At 44.4% G+C, this 18,532-nt stretch overlaps 1 protein-coding gene across 4 annotated transcripts in view; it reads left to right on the top strand.

The window, feature by feature from the left end:
• Positions 1-18,532, top strand: part of PLEKHG3 (pleckstrin homology and RhoGEF domain containing G3) — a 142,040-nt gene that overhangs the window by 70,615 nt on the left and 52,893 nt on the right. Inside the window, exon 1 of one of the 4 annotated variants that reach the window (XM_077260854.1) lies at positions 13,289-13,455. The exons of the other annotated variants lie outside the window; for them this stretch is intronic. Coding sequence (XP_077116969.1) covers positions 13,398-13,455 — 58 coding nt within the window. The 5' untranslated portion in view covers positions 13,289-13,397. Of the gene's footprint in view, positions 1-13,288; positions 13,456-18,532 lie in introns of those variants that run through there. 4 annotated transcript variants of the gene reach the window in all.

Here is an 18,532-nt window from a genome sequence, read left to right on the forward strand (position 1 = left end):
ACTACAATGCTCATTGTTGGTTCTGATCACATAAGCAAGCCACTTGGTAGTCAAACCTCTTCCCAGGGTATTTCTACTCAACCAGAAGAGATCTTTCAGCCGTGTGTATCACCCAAGTGAACCTGTCTGTACTCTGACCTCTCTCCTGAATGAGTCAGAAAAGCAGTCTGAGACATCTCAGCGGGATGTAATGTGGTAGCAAAACAGGCGGTGCTCTTTCCTCAGCCAGCCGCTACAATCAAGCGAGATCTCTCGCCGGATGTATCACACTATCAGACGAAACCATACTCTGATCTCTTCTGGGTGAGTCATACCATGGGGCAGAGGCTCCTTAGCTGGAGGTAGCATCACTTCTCACGGCCAAGCCGTAAATCAGAATGGTCAAGGAGTCTAAGGTCAGAAGCCAGGAGAGTACGTCATAAACAGAAGGAAGAAACAAAAGCATTGTCAGGTAACGTTCCGAGGTCAGAGATACGATATGATACGACCAAAGGCTATGGAACCTCATTCTTATGCTCCATATACTACTACAGCCACTTTTTGTTCTGCTGCGCAGCACGAGACCCGGTGACTCTGAAGAGCGGTGACACCAGTATCTCAGTAACGTCACCGCTCTTCAGATATTCCTGGTCTTGCGCTGAGATCGGCGACTGAAGAACGGTATTGTTACTACCGTCACTGCTCTTCAAAGTCGCTGGGTCTCGCCAGGTTTGGGCTAGTAGTGGGGGTGTCTGATAGACACCTCTCCATTACTTACACCAGGGATTGATAGCAGCTGACATTACACAGCTGACATCAACCCTAAAAATCATTACACATACCAGAATTAAATGCTTTGGTGGCTGGGAAAAGCAGTAGAGTTAGCGCTATTCCCAGGCGCCGGCTAGCTACAACTGTCATCATCCTTGCCTGGTCTCCCTGCGAAGCATTTCTGTTGTATTTACATGCGCTGATCTCAGGCCGCTAAACGAGTGTGATCGACAATAGTGAAGTCGTTCGCTTGTTTCCCGGCCTCTTTACACCAACTGAGAAAGAATGAAGGGAACAGAACAATCACAATTAGATCAATCTGTCCCCATACAGTATCATGCTATCAGCAGCACATCTACAGTGTACACCGACGATGTTCTGCTGAGAACAAGATTTTCTGTTCCCACATAAACAATCCAATCACTCGATGAATAGGCAGCATTTTGCTTGTTTAGTATAATACACCCCATAGTCCTCCATATATTATAATGTGCACCTCAGTCCTCCATATAGTATAATACACTCCTCAGTCCTCCATATAGTATAATACACTCCTCATAGTCCTCCACAGATTAAAATACACTCCTCAGTCCTCCATATAGTATAATGCAGCTCCCCATACAATATAATGTAGCCCCCTCATAGAGTATGATGCAATCACCCCTCATAGAATATAATACAGTCTCCCATAGAATATAATGTAACCCTCAGAGAATGTAATACAGCACAGCCCCCATAGAATGTAATACAGCACAGCCCACATAGAATAATGAAGCCAGCCCCATAAAATGAAATGCAGCCAGCCCCCATAGAATGTAATGCAGCCAGCCCCCATAGAATGTAATGCAGCCAGCCCCCATAGAATGTAATGCAGCCAGCCCCCATAGCATGTAATGCAGCCAGCCCCCATAGAATGTAATGCAGCCAGCCCCCATAGAATGTAATGCAGCCAGCCCCCATAGAATGTAATGCAGCCAGCCCCCATAGAATGTAAAGCAGGCAGCCCCCATAGAATGTAATGCAGCCAGCCCCCATAGAATGTAATGCAGCCAGCCCCCATAGAATGTAATGCAGCCAGCCCCCATAGAATGTAATGCAGCCAGCCCCCATAGAATGTAATGCAGCCAGCCTCCATAGAGTGTAATGCAGCCAGCCCCCATAGAATGTAATACAGCCTGACCCCATAGAATGTAATGCAGCCAGCCCCCATAGATTGTAATGCAGCCAGCCCCCATAGATTGTAATGCAGCCAGCCCCCATAGAATGTAATGCAGCACAGCCCCCCATAGAATGTAATGCAGCCTGACCCCATAGAATGTAATGCAGCACAGCTCCCACAGAATGTAATGCTGCGCCCAATAGAGTGTAATACAGCCTGACCCCATAGAATGTAATGCAGCCTGACCCCATAGAATGCAATGCAGCACAGCCCCCATGGAATGTAATACAGCCTGACCCCATAGAATGTAATGCAGCACAGCCCCCATAGAATGTAATGCAGCCAGCCCCCATAAAATGTAATGCAGCCAGCCCCCATAGAATGTAATGCAGCCAGCCCCCATAGAATGTAATGCAGCACAGCCCCCATAGAATGTAATGCAGCCTGACCCCATAGAATGTAATGCAGCACAGCCCCCACAGAATGTAATGCTGCCCCCAATAGAGTGTAATACAGCCTGACCCCATAGAATGTTATGCAGCCTGACCCCATAGAATGCAATGCAGCACAGCCCCCATGGAATGTAATACAGCCTTACCCCATAGAATGTAATGCAGCACAGCCCCCATAGAATGTAATGCAGCCCCCCCCCAGTTGCCCAACAATCCAGTTATCACTCATTGCTATATTAAAAAAAAAAAAAACACTCTCCTCACCTCTCCACGTGCCCCGTGCTGCTCCCGGCTCCGGTCTCAGCAGCTGCAGTCTGCCCGGCCACACAGCAGGTGCGCGATGACGTCATATCTGTGTCAGAGAGAGACAGAGAAGTGAATGATGGGAGAGGGAGCGACAGCAGACGCTCTCTCCTCCATCATTGCATTCAACTGTACCGGCGTTCTAGACGCTGGTATGGTTGAATGTGGGGTGGGCGGGCGATTGGGGGAAGGTGGGGTGAGTCGGCGCTGGCGGGAGGAGTCGGTCCTGGCGCCGCTGATAGCGGCAGCGGCCCACTCCTGGCACCGGCCCTACTGGCATCTGCCAAAAGTGCCCGATGACCAGTCCGGCCCTGCTTACCAGGAAATTTTTAGATGGAAGGCCCTAACTAACCGATCGGCCTTCACATCTCAAGAAGGGACCCAGGATCTCTCCTCTGGTCCATATCCCCTCCCGTGGATGAGTTACTGAAGGGAATTATGGACCCTCTGAGAATCCAGAACCTTCTGAACCTCATACTCCAGACCACCATCCACTGAAGGCAAAGGAGACTGGGGATGAGGGAGCCAATGCAGAAGGAACATACTCCATTAATAGGGATTTATGGAATACGTTAGGGATGCGAAGGAATGGAGGAAGCTTTAATCTAAATGCCACAGGATTGACCACCTCCAGGATCTCATATGGACCAATGAACTTTGGACCCAACTTCGCCAATGGCACTTTAAGTTTAATGTTTCTGGAAGACAATCAAACCTTATTCCTATTCTTAGAAACAGGACACACCAAACGTCTTCTATCTGCCTTTGGTTTTTGGTGAATCTGGGCAGTCTCAATATCCTTTTGAACCTCCCTCCAGTCATCCCCAAGTTTCTGCACGACGACCTCCACCCCAGGGCATTCAGAATTGATCCTATAAAATTCACCAAAATTGGGATGAACACCATAATTACAGAAGAACTGTGAGATCCTGGTAGATTGATTTACACGACTGTTAAAAGCAAACTCAGCGAGAGGTAAAAACGAAGACCGGTCCTCCTGCTGAGCTGCCACAAAGCACCTTAAAATTTGTTCCAAAGACTGATTTTTACTCTGTCTGACCATTGGTTTCAGGGTGATAAACAAATGAAAAAGACAAGTCAATCCCTAGTTTACTGCAAAAAGCTCTCCAAAATTGAGACAAATTGTACTCCCCCTATCAGACACAATGTTCAGAGGGATTCCATTTAACCTTACAATATGAGAAATAAACAACCTGGAGAGTGTCTCCACATTAGGTAATCCTGACAAAGGAACAAAATGAGCTTGTTTGCTGAATCGATCAACTACCACCCAGATAGCAGTCTTAAGGTACCTTCACATTAAGCGACTTTGCAACGATAACGATAGCGATCCGTGACGTTGCAGCGTCCTGGATAGCGATATCATTGTGTTTGACACGCAGCAGCGATCTGGATCCTGCTGTGATATCGCTAGTCGTTGCTGAAAGTTCAGAACTTTATTTGGTCGTCAGATCGGCGTGTATCGTTGTGTTTGACAGCAAAAGCAACGATGCCAGCGATGTTTTACAATGGTAACCAGGGTAAATATCGGGTTACTAAGCGCAGGGCCGCGCTTAGTAACCCGATATTTACCCTGGTTACCATTGTAAAAGTAAAAAAAACAAACAGTACATACTCACCTTCTGCTGTCTGTCACACATCCCTCGTCGTCTGCTTCCCGCACTGACTGTGAGCGCCGGCCGTAAAGTAAAAGCACTGCTGTGCTCTGTACTGCCGGCGCTCACACAGTGCAGACACAGGATGCAGGAGGAGTGCAGGGAAGCGGACGCCGGGCACCGGAATGTGAGTATGTGTTTTTGGTTTTTTTTACATTTACGCTGGTAACCAGGGTAAACATCGGGTTACTAAGCGCGGCCCTGCGCTTAGCAACCCGATGTTTACCCTGGTTACCAGGGGACTTCGGCATCGTTGGTCGCTGGAGAGCCGTCTGTGTGACAGCTCTCCAGCGACCACACAGCGACTAAACAGCGACGCTGCAGCGATCGGCATCGTCTGTATCGCTGCAGCGTCGCTTAGTGTGAAGGTACCTTTACCATCAGACAGAGGTAAATCTGTAATGGAATTTGCAATAGAGCCAATTCCCCAGCCGGCCGGCTATGACTGACTTTGGCGCGTGCGCAGACTTCACAAGCAGATACAAAATCTTTAATGCATGGATGGCCACCAAAAAAGTCTAGCAACGGCTTTCCTTGTGGCAGTAACATCAGGATGACCACTTAAAACGGAATCATGAAATTCCTGTAACACCCGTTATCTTAGGTACACAGGCACAAATACTTTAGACCCTGGGGAAGTGGAAGAGCCAACGACTGGACTTTATGAATCTTCTCTTCCAGCTCCGAGGTTACCATAGACACCACAATACCCTGAGGAATAATGGAAGATGGAGGTTCTGGAGGAGAAGTGGAATCTAGACTACGAGATAAAGCGTCAGCTTTCACATTCTTAGACCCTGGCCTGAAAGTAATAGAAAAATTAAACCGAGAGAAAAACAAGGACCATCTGGCCTGTCTAGGAGTTAACCTTTTAGCCGATTCAATGTAAGCTAAATTCTTGTGATCTGTCATCACCGCAACTGGATGAACCGCCCCCTCCAAAAAATACCTCCATTCTTCAAAGGCCAATTTGACAATAAGTAACTCCCGATTCCCAACAACATAATTTTTCTCCGCCAGTGAAAAATTTTTAGAAGGAAAATCACATGGACCCATGTTAGTCAGAGTTTTGGGCCCCTGCGATAAGACTGCCCCCCACTCTGATCTCCGAAGAATCCACCTCCACAATGAATGGTTCTTGGAGATCAGGTTGGATCAGACTGGGTGCGGACATAAAACACTCTTAATTTTTCAAAAGCCCTGGTAGCCCCCAGCGACCAAACCTTGAGATTCGCCCCCTCACGTGTAAGGTCAGTAAGTGGTCTAGCAATCTGTGAAAACCCCTTGATAAATTTTCTATAATAGTTGGCAAATCCAAGAAAACGCTGCAAAGCCTTAAGATCACGAGGTTGAACCCAGTCAATTATGACCTGCACCTTCCCAGGGTTCATCTTAAACCTTCTGCCCGACTAGAAACACCCCAAGAAAGATTTCCTGAACAGAAAAAAAAACACATTTCTCTAATTTAGCAAACAGTTCTCCCTCAGTCTCTGTAACACAACACGGACATGTTCCTGGTGAGTGTCCAAGTCTGGCAAGAAAATTAGAATGTCATCGAGGTAAAGCACAACATATCTTCCAATGCAATCAGAGAAAATATCATTCATAAAATTTTGAAACACAGCAGATGCATTAGATAATCTGAAATACATGACCCACAGTCAATGAATGCCAATGTTGATAACACCTGATTCTCAAAGGAAATCATCGTATTTATCAGTACTTTGTCAGAGGAAGAAAAAGGTACCTGGGAGTCTGGGTGACCTCCTTGGTCGTCACCCAGACTCAGACGTTCTCCCAATGGTTTGGTGGCTTGAGGACGAGTTGGGCAATTCTTAAGAAAATGTCCAGAGAGACCACAGTATAGACAGAGTCCGAGATCTTTTCTCTGTCTTCTCTCCGCAATACAGACTGGCAACTCTAACCTTGGGTAAATTGACCTGCTCCAGGGAAGTGTAACATGCAGCCTGCTGTTCACCATGTCTCACACGGATTCCATTCGTATGGCCTGCGTATGGCCTCCATCGGTGAACTCAACATCCTTGAGTGTCTTGGAAAGGCCTCTTTGGAACTGGCACCTGAGAGCAGCATTGTTCCATAGAACTTCGGTGGACCACTGCCGGAACTCAGTACAGTAGCCCTCAGATGTGCGGGCCCCCGCCCCCAACCATGCCAGGTTTATGATCTTAGCCTCCGCAAACTGGATTCTGTTAGGTTCGTCATATATCAGACCTAATCTGTCAAAAAAGGCATCAACAGAAAACCATTTGGGGCTTGGGACAAAGAAAATGCCCAGGTGTGAGGACCCCCCCGCAGTAGGGACATGATTATTCACACCCTCTGGAACTCCTCACCTGACGACCAGGGGTGTAGGGTAAAAAATAACTTACAGCTCTCCCTGAATACCCTAAACTGGTCTTTCTCTCCTGAAAATTTATCAGGCAGGGATATGACAGGTTCCGGAGAGACCAACTGTACATCACTGATGTCACAGCCACTGCAGGCAGTGGAGGCTATGGGAGGTCATCAAGTTATTTATCTGACTATGCAACTGATATTACGATGACTCCAGACTCTGGCAATCCTTTGCCAGATCCTGAGTCATCTGCATCAAATTCTCCACCTTGTCACAAAGTGTGTGAATAGGATCCATTCTGGCACCAGACTTAATGTGACGCTAGTCACTTCTCACGGCCAAGACGTGACTCAGAGAGGTCAAGGAGTCGAAGGTCAGAAGCCAGGAGGGTACGTCATAAACAGAAGGAAGAGACAAAAGCATAGTCAGGTAACGTTCTGAAGTCAGAGTACCGAGAGGATAGCGGATCAGAGCTGAAGGGGTTAAACAAGTGGATGGTCAAAATGAAGTCCAAGGTCAGGCAACAGATCAAGCATACAGAACTCAAGGCACAGGAAACCACAAACCTCACAGGCTGAATGTACATCTGGCAGAGTTCTGAGAGACACAGCTCAGCTAAGAAGCATGGCCATTAACTGGAATAATAACACCTGGAGATAACTGATGCCTCACAGTCTCAGATTGGATAGTCGAACTGTCAATCAACACACTGACAGCTCAGCATGCCCTTGTACCAGATTGGATGGCCAAGCTGTCAAAGTACTGACAGCTTCAGCACACCCTATAATAGAGGGACGGCTGTCAGTAACTGAATCCCAGACACGCTGAGGGGTGAAACCATGACATATCCAATCCTGACCACCTCCCTGGGCAAGTGCCTCTTTATTGGTGAGTCAGTCAAGTGGTCTTGCAAATCGTACAGGCTAACCAGCTTGTACTCTGACCATTTTTCCTAACATGTCAGCCCAACAAGCAAGACCTTTCCTAGGGCTGATCATGCATGCATTTCAGTCTGCATTTTGACCACTATCCAGGGTGAGTCACCATCCAGCAGATACATGGGCAAATTGGTACTCTTGTGACATCCTAGTTGAGTCACTCCAGCGTAATTCACTGGAGGCCCAGAGGTCCCTGATCCCTTGCGTGAGTCAGACCTACAAGTAGAGACTGCTTGGATTTGGCCAAGTCACATAGCTTTTGAGCTCTTCTTTAACTTCCAGCCAGAATCATTTTTTCTGGAAGAGATCTCTCAACTTAGAACATCCCTTAAGTAGTCTAGATAGCCTTGCTCCAGCTTTTTGTGCTGGAGGAGGATAGCTCCCTTTTGATTGGTGATTCCATCCTTTAGCAGGAATCTTTCCTATAATTCCAGAAGCAGGGGTTACTGCACTACTCAGCTAGTCTATTTTACCTGGCAGTGAGGGAAGCTGGTCACACTTAGGAAATACTAGCAGTGTTTCCATCCTCTCACCTCCTATGAGTAATGCTGCCCTGGTCCATCTGATTTGAGGCTTAAAACAGGTCGATTACACTATTGTTGTGTTGCCTGCACTGTTAGGGCATTCGAAAATGTTATGTCCCCGACGGTCTCACTGGATGAGTACCTCCAATACTAGAGTTCCCTAAGGTAGATGATGAGATCAGGGCATAGGTCAAGTCCCTTCTACATTCCAGGGGAATATTGATCTTTCCCTATCAGTACAGGATTCTCCTTGCCCTATTTCGGATTTAAAGTGATTTAAAGCTTTGAAAGCCTGCTAAGCTCAGAATTGTTCAGATTAAGTCCAGAAGTCCCATTCTTTGTTGCAGATGCTCCCTGGCGCCATCCATAGCATCCAGATAGACCTTTCCCAAGGGTCTCCTCTTCTACCCAAATTTTTGGTCATTTAATATACCAGCATGACCTCTGAGTCTGCCTTTTTGAAGGCCCCTTCTGATTCGAGAACGTCACGGTTCTACCATAAAATCTGGAAGGCATCTTTTCCATTGGTAAAAATGGCAGCTGTTAGAAGCAGATATTGGCTGTGCATTTTCCGCTTGGTATGGGGCGAGCTCAGCCTCTGAGTCCACTCCTTAAATCCTGCACCCAACTTCCATTGTACATGTTCAGCAGGTGTCGGGAACGATTTAAGCCAATATACCCGCTTGAACAAGTTGGTGCAATATGATGGAATTCAACACAGCATGAGTCTATAAGAGTGTCACACACAGTTCGTGGACCCACTGTGCCGTGATCCTGGCATATCCAGGAGGGGCGTGGCTACGCGGCTACCTGTTGTTCGCTAGAGCTCCTGATGGCGGAATGACGTTTGTGCTGCAGGTAGCCGCCTGATCCATCACCCCTAAGGAAGACACATTTTGTTGCCATACGCCACCCATTTTGTTTTTTTATTCTCTATCCAGGATTTGTTTTAGCTTTTCCATTTTGGATTAATTTGCTATGTATGTGTATTATCATTGAGTAGTTTAGGTTTGTTATTGTCTTACCTCTATGATATTTGGCACCTACTCCATACATATGAGTGCGCCGTGTGGCCCTCCCTGAACAGCATGTGAGCATATGTTTCTTGTATTTGTTTAGACTATTTTTTTTGTTATCCGGGCTTTGTATAATTACTCTTTATTGAACTATGTTTGGTTTAGAGCGGCTTCCGGTTCAGGTGCTCCCTATGCGACTTCAAGCTCACGTCCCGCCGGAGCGGTTTCTGGTTCAGGTACCGTCGGAGCAGCTTCAGGTTCAGATAATACAGGCAACAGGAACAGGTTCTGGGTTAGACAATACGGGTCACAGTCACAGGTTTAGGTTCAGACTAAACGGGTTCTACAGCGGGTTCAGGAATTGGTTCAGGTTCAGACTACTCGACACTCAGGAACAGGTACTGGTTAGACTAAAAGGGTTTCAGGAATGGGTTCGAGTTCAGACAACATGGGTGACCTGTTAACTAACTATCTACACAAAACTAACTACCGTAAATCAAGGTGGTTGCTCAGGCACCTTCCTACTGGGGAGCATGCCTTAAATACTTGATGCTTCTCAGCTATTGGCTAGGGAATTGTCCTTTCAAGTATCGGAGCGCTCTGGCACATTAGGCTAGCTGCTGAGAGACCTGTGCGCCGCGCGCAGGCCGAGAAATCTACAACAACAGGGACATTGCTTGTGAAGTCATTTAGGCTTGGAACATACTTGCACTTTTGAGCCAAAGCCAGAAGATGATCCTTCAAAAAAAAAAAAAGAGATGTAAAATTCTTTTGTATTTATTAACTAAAGCAATTGTTACCATCCACCTCTCGTGTCTCCCCTTCCTCATAGTTTGTAAGCTTGCGAGCAGGGCCCTCATTCCTCCTGGTATCTATTTTGAACTGTGATTTCTGTTATGCTGTAATGTCTATTGTCTGTACAAGTCCCCTCTATAAGTTGTAAAGCGCTGCGGAATATGTTGGCGCTATATAAATAAAATTATTATTATTATTTATTATTAAATGGTTTGCTTACTTCTTGGACAATTCCTTTTTAAGTGCTATAATCCTCAATATATAATAGAAAAAAACAAAAGCACCCCAGACGCTCATCTCATTTGCCAGCACCATTCCATCAAAGTCCGTGCAAAGTCTCCAGATGATTGCGTGTCACTGTTATGCTACATAGGCACTGAAGCCAATCAGATGCTACTCATGGACTGTTTGGCTTACACTTCCCTCCAACAACCACAAGTTTGCTTTTCAAAATGTTTTAGATCAATGAGATGTGGCTTTTATCAAATGTCACATATTTTTGGCTCCTCTCACTCCTTGTCCCTGCTGTGGAATAAGTTTTCTGGTGAGGTTTTCAATTTGGCACATTTTTAGACAGAAGACTTTTTAGGGTCTGTGCACACGCTGCTTATTTTGCTGCAGATCCGCTGCGGTTTTGACGTTGTGGATTCGCAGCTGTTTTCCCTGAGTTTACAGTACCATGTAAACCTATGGAAAACAAAATCCGCAGTGCACATGGTGCGGAAGAAAATGCGCGGAAACATAGCGTTGTTTGTTCCGCAACATGTCAATACTTTGTTTGGATTCCGCAGCGGTTTACACCTGCTCCATAATAGGAATCTGCAGGTGTAAAACCGCATGTGAAATCCGCACAAAAACTGCAAAAAAACGTGGTAAATCCGCAGTAATTCTGCAGGTAATCCGCAGTGCGGTTTACCTGCGTATTTACTAAAATCAGTCCGGAAAAATCCACAGGACTTTCCGCAACGTGTGCACGTAGCCTTAAGGGTTTTGGACATGAAAAGATGAAAAAACTGAATAAGGACAAAAATTCAGTTTTGATTTTACACCATAGTTTAAAATGAAGTTGGGAACAAGAAGGGCATGTTTTTTTAATTTTGTGTTTGCTGTTTAATTACCAAAGAGTGTACAATCTTAGGAAAAGTACTAGATGAACAGATTGATCCACAGAATATCGATTTTGTGTTGAATATCCTGAAATTCTCAGATTCAAGCAAATTCAAATAGTTTTAGATTTAATTTTTTGTAAAAAAAAAAAAAAAAAAAATGAAAGAAAAAAACTTAGCCTAAAGGAGAGACAATGTGCACACGTTGCGGATTAGCCTCTGGAATTTTTTGTGCGGATTCTGCATCTTTTGGGAGAAAACGCAGGTGCGGATTTGATGCGGTTTTTTAAGCGGATTTACTGTGGATTTTGTCCGTATTTCTTGCGGGTTTTTTTTAATCCCTGCAGATTTCTATAATGGAATGGGTACAAAAACGCTGCAGATCTGCTAAAAAGAAGTGACATGCTACTTCTTTTAATCCGCAGTGTTTCCGCACGGAATTTTCCGCACCATTAGCACAGCATTTTTTTTTCCCATTGATTTACATTGTACGGCAAATCACTTGCAGATCTGCAGCATTTCTGCACGGTAAAAAACGCTGCAGATCCGCAGGAAATCCACAACGTGTGCACATAGCCTTAGAGTGTAAGCTCTCTGGTCCTCTCTCTCTCGTCCTTCCTCCCTCCCTCCCTCTCTCTGTCTCTCCCTCTCTCTCGTCCTCTTTCTTGTCCTGTCTCTTGTCCTCTCTCTCTCTCTCTCTCTCTCTCGTCCTCTCGCTCTCGCCTCTCTCTCGTCCTCTTTCTCTCATCCTCTCTATCTCTCGTCCTCTCTCTCTCGTCCTCTCTCTCGTCCTCTCTCTCGTCCTCTCTCTCGTCCCCTCTCTCGTCCCCTCTCTTGTCCTCCCTCTCTCTTGTCCTCTCTCTCGTCCTCCCTCTCTCTCGTCCTCTCTCTCGTCCTCCCTCTCTCTCGTCCTCCCTCTCTCTCGTCCTCCTTCTCTCTCGTCCTCCCTCTCTCTCGTCCTCCCTCTCTCTCGTCCTCCCTCTCTCTCGTCCTCTCTCTCCTCCTCTCTCTCCTCCTCTCTCTCCTCCTCCCTCTCTCTCGTCCTCTCTCTCGTCCTCTCTCTCGTCCTCTCTCTCATCCTCTCTGTCTTGTGCTTTTTCTCTCTCTTCCTCTCTGTCTCGTCCTCTCTCTCGTCCTTCTCATCCTCTCTGTCTCATCCTCTCTCTCTCTCATCCTTTTTCTCTTCCTCTCCTGTAGAGTGTAAGCTCTTGTGATCAGCAGGGCTCTCTTATTCTCTCTCCTTCTCTCTTTCTCGTTCTTTCTCTCTCGTCCTATCGGGTTCATTCTCCCTCTCTTAGTGGGGTTCTCTTTCTCTCAGTGGTGTTCTCTCTCGGCCGAGTTCTCTTTCAGCTGGGTTCTCTCTTTTTAGCCAGGTTCACACTTGCAAGTGTGATGTGAGAAACTCGCATCAATACCTGGCACTGCCACCGGCACTCGGTACCGGAGCGTGCGGCTGCATAGAAATACATGCAGCCGCACGCTCCGGTCCCGAGTGCCGGCGGCAGTGCCGGGTATTGATGTGAGAGACTCGCACGAGTTTCTCTCATCACACTCGAAAGTGTGACTTTCTCTCTCTCAGCAGAGTTCTCTCCCTTCACTGGGTTCTCTCTTTCTTTCCCTCAGCTGGGATCTCTTTCTCTGTCTCAGCTGGATTCTGTCTTTCTCTTTCAGCAAGGTTTTTTTCTCTTCACTCCCCGTTGTGTATTTTTTGAGCAATTACAATCTTTCCATTATCAAGATTCACATGAATTTATTCACCACAAATCAAATTTTGGGGGGAAAAGTCGATGAAATTGAATTAAAAAAATCTGCTAATTTATAAAAAAAAAAATTTCTCCTTGTTTTTATAATGGCTGGTTCCAGTGAATTGTCATCTGGGGCACAGAGGCATATTCTGTAGTGTCTGGTGGAGCATTTCTGAAGGACTTATCCTGCTACTCCTTGTTGCCCCAATAGCCCTGTCATGTGCCTTCATTTGTATTTAACCCTCTGAAGGCCAGCAGTTTACTTGTTTCAAAGTCTTTGTTATTCATAGACCTCTGAAGCTTTGAACCAAGAGCTTAAAATGGTTTTGAGAACATGTAACAAGGGAAGATTTACATTTCTAACCCCTTTTACAAGTCTACCTGGGAAACACCTCATTGTGTGATGATGGGAGGGAAGAAAATGGATCTTTTGACGTTTGTTTCCTGTCTGGAGGCGGAGGAGGGAGAGGGAGAGCACAGGAGATACAATGATGTCAGTCTGTCCACACCTTGAGAGCGCTGGGATCTCATGAAGTGAGTGTGTTCTACCAGGAGCAAAGTCTCCAATCCACACAAAATGTTTGACGAGAAAGGACGCTTTGAAGGATTCAACCGTAGGATCTCTCGACTGTTCGGTAGGTGAAATATTGTACCTCGTTAATTCTTTGTATATTTGGGTTTTTGTCAGTTGTGCTGCTTGTCTGTCTCTGAATAACAAGGACATTCTCCACCTATCTTCATGATCTGTCTGATCCAGCTTTTTATATTTTTCTCTTTATGGTTTAGTTCTGTAACTTTTGGTATATTCTATAAGGTTGGGTTCACACTGGTGTACTGACATCTGTTTATACAAATGGAACCCGACCCATCACTTGATGGACACAAATGGTGCCTGACAGCCCCCATGGACTAATGTGGTTTTTAACAAAAGATGTTTTAATCCCTTCCCAATATTCGTTTTTCATTTATGGCGTAAGTCAGGGGCAGGTAGATAAAGATCTAAGACATCTTTTTACCTAACACATGCTGGCTGTATTACACAGCCAGCATCTGCCTCTCCCCTCGGTAAATGTAGCAAAATTGCTAACCGTATAACTGCAGTGCTTTTTCTCATATGCAATAATCGGTACTAGTTTTATCAGTGTTTTTTTATTTTTTTTGTATCAGTTTTTTCACATGGGGAAAAAATGTTGAAGCTTTCTCCAGCTCCTCCTATCAAACAGTTTGAGAAAAACGGACATAAATGGCATCTGAGTGCTGTCCATTTTTTGTCACAGACCCGTAGACTTGGTGATTTTGATCCGAGAATCATATTAAGATCGGACATGTCCCTATAATTTTGTGTAGACCACTTGGTTCCCAAAAAGACTACAATAGGTACGATTACTGTACTATTTGTGAAAAACACGCCTAGAACTCGTATGGGACAAACTGATGTCTACGTGTTGTCCCAGAGGTGAACCATTCCGGGCTACCATTGGCCCTGCCGTGATGTGATCGCATGGTAACGATGGAAAGATGTGGCAGCCAAGGGCCTTCCTAAGGTCCCTATGCCATCATGTTGGTACTTCTATGAAGCCCACAGGCTTTATATAATATATCTCATTGTACATTGATTTGTGGCATTGAAAACTAGAACTCGCCTTGCAAAAAATAAAGTCCTCATACGGTTATGTAGACAGAAAAATATAAAAAGTTATGGTTCTTGGATGAAGGGGAAGAAAAAATTAAAGTACAAAAATTGGCTGTGAAGGCAAGGTGTTACTGCAAGAAAAAAAAACAGTGCAGCATGATGTGATTTTTTATTTTTTTTTTCCTTCTGGCTTTTTCTTCTGCAACAATTTCACTACTTGGACAACCCCTTCTTTAACTAAAGTTTGGCCCAGATAAAAAAAAAAAATGCTGCCTATACTCCCCACCTGTGCTGGCTCCGTTCCCGCGGTGTCTGCAGTCATGGTCCGGGAGCACTGGTGAGGTGGGAATGACATGAGGTGTCACTGTCTCCGCCTTCATACAGATTGAGCATGAAGAGGAAGTCAGAGATCAGCTGCAGCCTGGATTTCTTGTTAATGTTCAATCCGAACGAAGGCGGAGACAGTTACGCCAGCACTGATTGGGCGCCGGGCTCCAGAGCTCCGGGACTGCGAGTTCTGACAGCGCTGGAATGGCGCCAGTGAACAACTCCTTTAAGACTTCTGTGGCGCCTCCATTAAAGGCATTGTCCACTATCACGAAAATGGGCACCAAACTATAAAATAATAAAGCCAGCAGGTACTCGCCCTCCCTAGGTCCATCATCCATTTGCTGTCTTGTTCTGGTGTTTTAACTGTAGCAGTGATGTCACTTCAAGTTTGGCACAGTGTCTGAGCTCAGTGATTGGCTAGAGATGTGATGTGTCCTTCAACAAAATGTCACCACTTCAGCCAAAAAGTGGCACCAGAGCAGCATTGGGGAGTCGGTACTGGACCCAAGGAGTCTTAGTATTATTACACAGGCCAACAAAAAACAACTTTTTTTATGTTTCTTTGATGAAAATAGGCAAATATTACTAATTTTGGGTCGAGAAACTCAAATATACCCACAGAATTGTTTAATTAGCTCTCGTTTTTTAGATACACGCCATGGAAGTATGTGCTGTAGGTAGCGATAAGAATTCATTACAAGAGTATAAATTGCACAGTACAGTACACATATTTAGTATCGCCGCGTCCGTAACGACCCAACCTATAAAACTGTCCCACTAGTTAACCCCTTCAGTAAACACCGTAAGAAAAAAAACAAAAAAACGAGGCAAAAAACAACGCTTTATTACCATACCGCCGAACAAAAAGTGGAATAACACGCGATCAAAAAGATGGATATAAATAACCATGGTACCGCTGAAAACGTCATCTTGTCCCGCAAAAAACGAGCCGCCATACAGCATCATCAGCAAAAAAATAAAAAAGTTATAGTCCTCAGAATAAAGCGATGCCAAAATAATTATTTTTTCTATAAAATAGTTTTTATCGTATAAAAGCGCCAAAACATTAAAAAATGATATAAATGAGGTATCGCTGTAATCGTACTGACCCGACGAATAAAACTGCTTTATCAATTTTACCAAACGCAGAACGGTATAAAGAAATTCATGAATAGCTGGTTTTTGGTTATTCTGCCTCACAAAAATCGGAATAAAAAGTGATAAAAAATGGTCACGTGTCCGAAAATGTTACCAATAAAAACGTCAACTCGTCCCGCAAAAAACAAGACCTCACATGACTCTGTGGACCAAAATGTGGAAAAATTATAGGTCTCAAAATGCAACGTATATAAGTGCCACGTATTTAAGTGCCACGTATAAGTGCCACGTATTTAAGTGCCACGTATAAGCAAAGTAATGATGGTAAGCAGTCTTCACAAGTGGAGTAATTGGTCTTCTTTGGTTGGCAAATGTCACATAACCACACACGTAACAAAAATTGTTAACAATATTTGCACATTTACGAGGCATTTTCAAAGTGTAAATTCTCTCCACAAAATTACTGCAACAAGAGAAAGAGACTTCAATTAGTACAAACTATGCAGACACAATGAATAAAATGGCTGACATTGGTTCAACAGGTCTGTAATCAGGTTTACCAATACACATTTGTTGAAAATTCAAAATTTCCCTATTTTCCTGCATAATAATCTTAAATGACCTGTATCTCAGCAACAAGAGCTAATAATGATTTTTAAGTAACATATTCGTTTTTAGGATGCTAAAATTATTACAAACCAGCTATTTTCATTTCAGAAACATTTTCACTGTTGGCCAGTGAATTATTATTTATTTATATAGCACCATTGATTCCATATACATGAGAAGGGGTTACATACAAATTCCAGATATCACTTACAGTAAGCAAACTAACAATGACAGACTGATGCAGAGGACCCTGCCCTTGCGGGCTCACATTCTACAGGATGGTGCCGGCTAAGTTTATTATTTTAGGCATTTTACACAGTTTGGGGCCCACTTTTCTGAAAGTGGACAACAACTTTAATCTGGCCAAATACATTAGATAGCTATCAGCAAAGCTATCTTTTGGTTGTCCACTATCTCTCTCGAATCCCTCATACATGGGAACCATGGGCTTGACCATGTGTTATCATTCAGCAGCTACCAGAATCAGCTGACACTAGCTTATCTACCCACTAAATAAAAGGATTGGGCGGTTGTCGGAGGAAACCCAAGAGGACCCCCTCGCCATACACACTAAATGGTTGTCGGATTTCCCTAAGATCGACAGGTTCAGCTGACATTTATCTAATGTGTATGGGGGCCTTCACATACCCTTTTCAGAATTTTGGGTCTTGGGGGCCTTCACATACCCTTTTCAGAATTTTTGGGTCTTTGTACAGAATCTGTTTCTCAGAAATTCTAAAAAAAAAAATTACTGTCCAAATGGTGTATAATCTGTGAGGAAAGTAATAATCCGTAAATATGAGGCTCGCTGTCAGATGTTACCGTGGCTGGCTGCCATTTGAGGGAGGCACAATGGTTTCTGTTCTAACATGTCTGGTGAAGCATTTCTGTAGGATGTTCTCATTCCAGGCCCTGAGAAATCTCTCAGTGTTGCACAAACAGCCCTGTCATGTGCCTTCATTGTATTAATCCCATGAAGGGCAGCAGTGTAGAACAATGCTCTCACTGCTTCTGTCAAAAAAATCATCTTTGGGTTTTCTTTTTGGGAACATTTCGACATGTGCCACCACAGGAGAACTTTGGCTATAAACTGCAGGGATTTATCAATCTCAAAGTTTTCTGGAGACCCTCCAGACACAAAACCTGGGCACTTTTCATTAAAATGTCTGTTTCTTTTGTTTTTCTGCTAGATAAGCCAAAGCCAGAGGAGTTTGGCAAGGACTAAGGCCTCGTTTACACTGGCTGACTTGTGTCGCTAAACCACTGCTGATATATTTGCCATTTGGTGGTCTCTTAATAGCCTCTATAAATCGACTGACCGCGCTTCCATTGTGCACAGAATGATCTGTAATAGATTGGTCAGTGCGCGTAGGCTGTTGTTATTCTCGGCAGCACAGGTCCTGTTTACACAGGATGATGTGCTGCTGTGAATGATGATTTTTGAAAAAGCTTAAAGGGAACCTGTCACACGACTCGTGCTGCCCAAGCTAGGTTATAAGCGAAAGAATAAAGAGCTAACAAAAAATGAAAGTGGTTTTGTTTATTTCCCCATTGAAAAAAATATTAATTCTGGATTCCTATTACGGTATGTACTGTAAGTATCACTGAGCCCTAACGCTTCCATTTTCCAGACTGGTTTATAATCATTGAAATGTGTTGTTGCCTGAGGCCTAATAAGTCGTCGTTTGCTGGAAGGAGTTGCAGCATCCTCCTTCCTGCCAGGAAATGACACACAGCCCTCTTTCAGATGGGTGTTTTACCGACATGTTTAATTAATTCAGATTTTGTTTTAGTTCCCAGACTTGTGCCGCAAATGAATAAAAACTATTCAATTTCTTTTTTTTTTTTTAAATTGCAAAAAATATTGCAATTCACAGCAAGCAGAACTGAATAATTCTTCAGGCCTCTTTCAGATGGCCATTTTTACTAGTGCTCTGCTATCCATTTTCCAGCTACAAATATTCGTTACCCAATGAGCGGGTATGGACATTGCATCCCATACCCATTTTTTTTGTAATTTTTCTTTAATAGCCTTAAAAAAA

Source organism: Ranitomeya variabilis, chromosome 1, assembly GCF_051348905.1.
Source record: "Ranitomeya variabilis isolate aRanVar5 chromosome 1, aRanVar5.hap1, whole genome shotgun sequence".
Lineage (NCBI taxonomy): Eukaryota > Metazoa > Chordata > Amphibia > Anura > Dendrobatidae > Ranitomeya > Ranitomeya variabilis.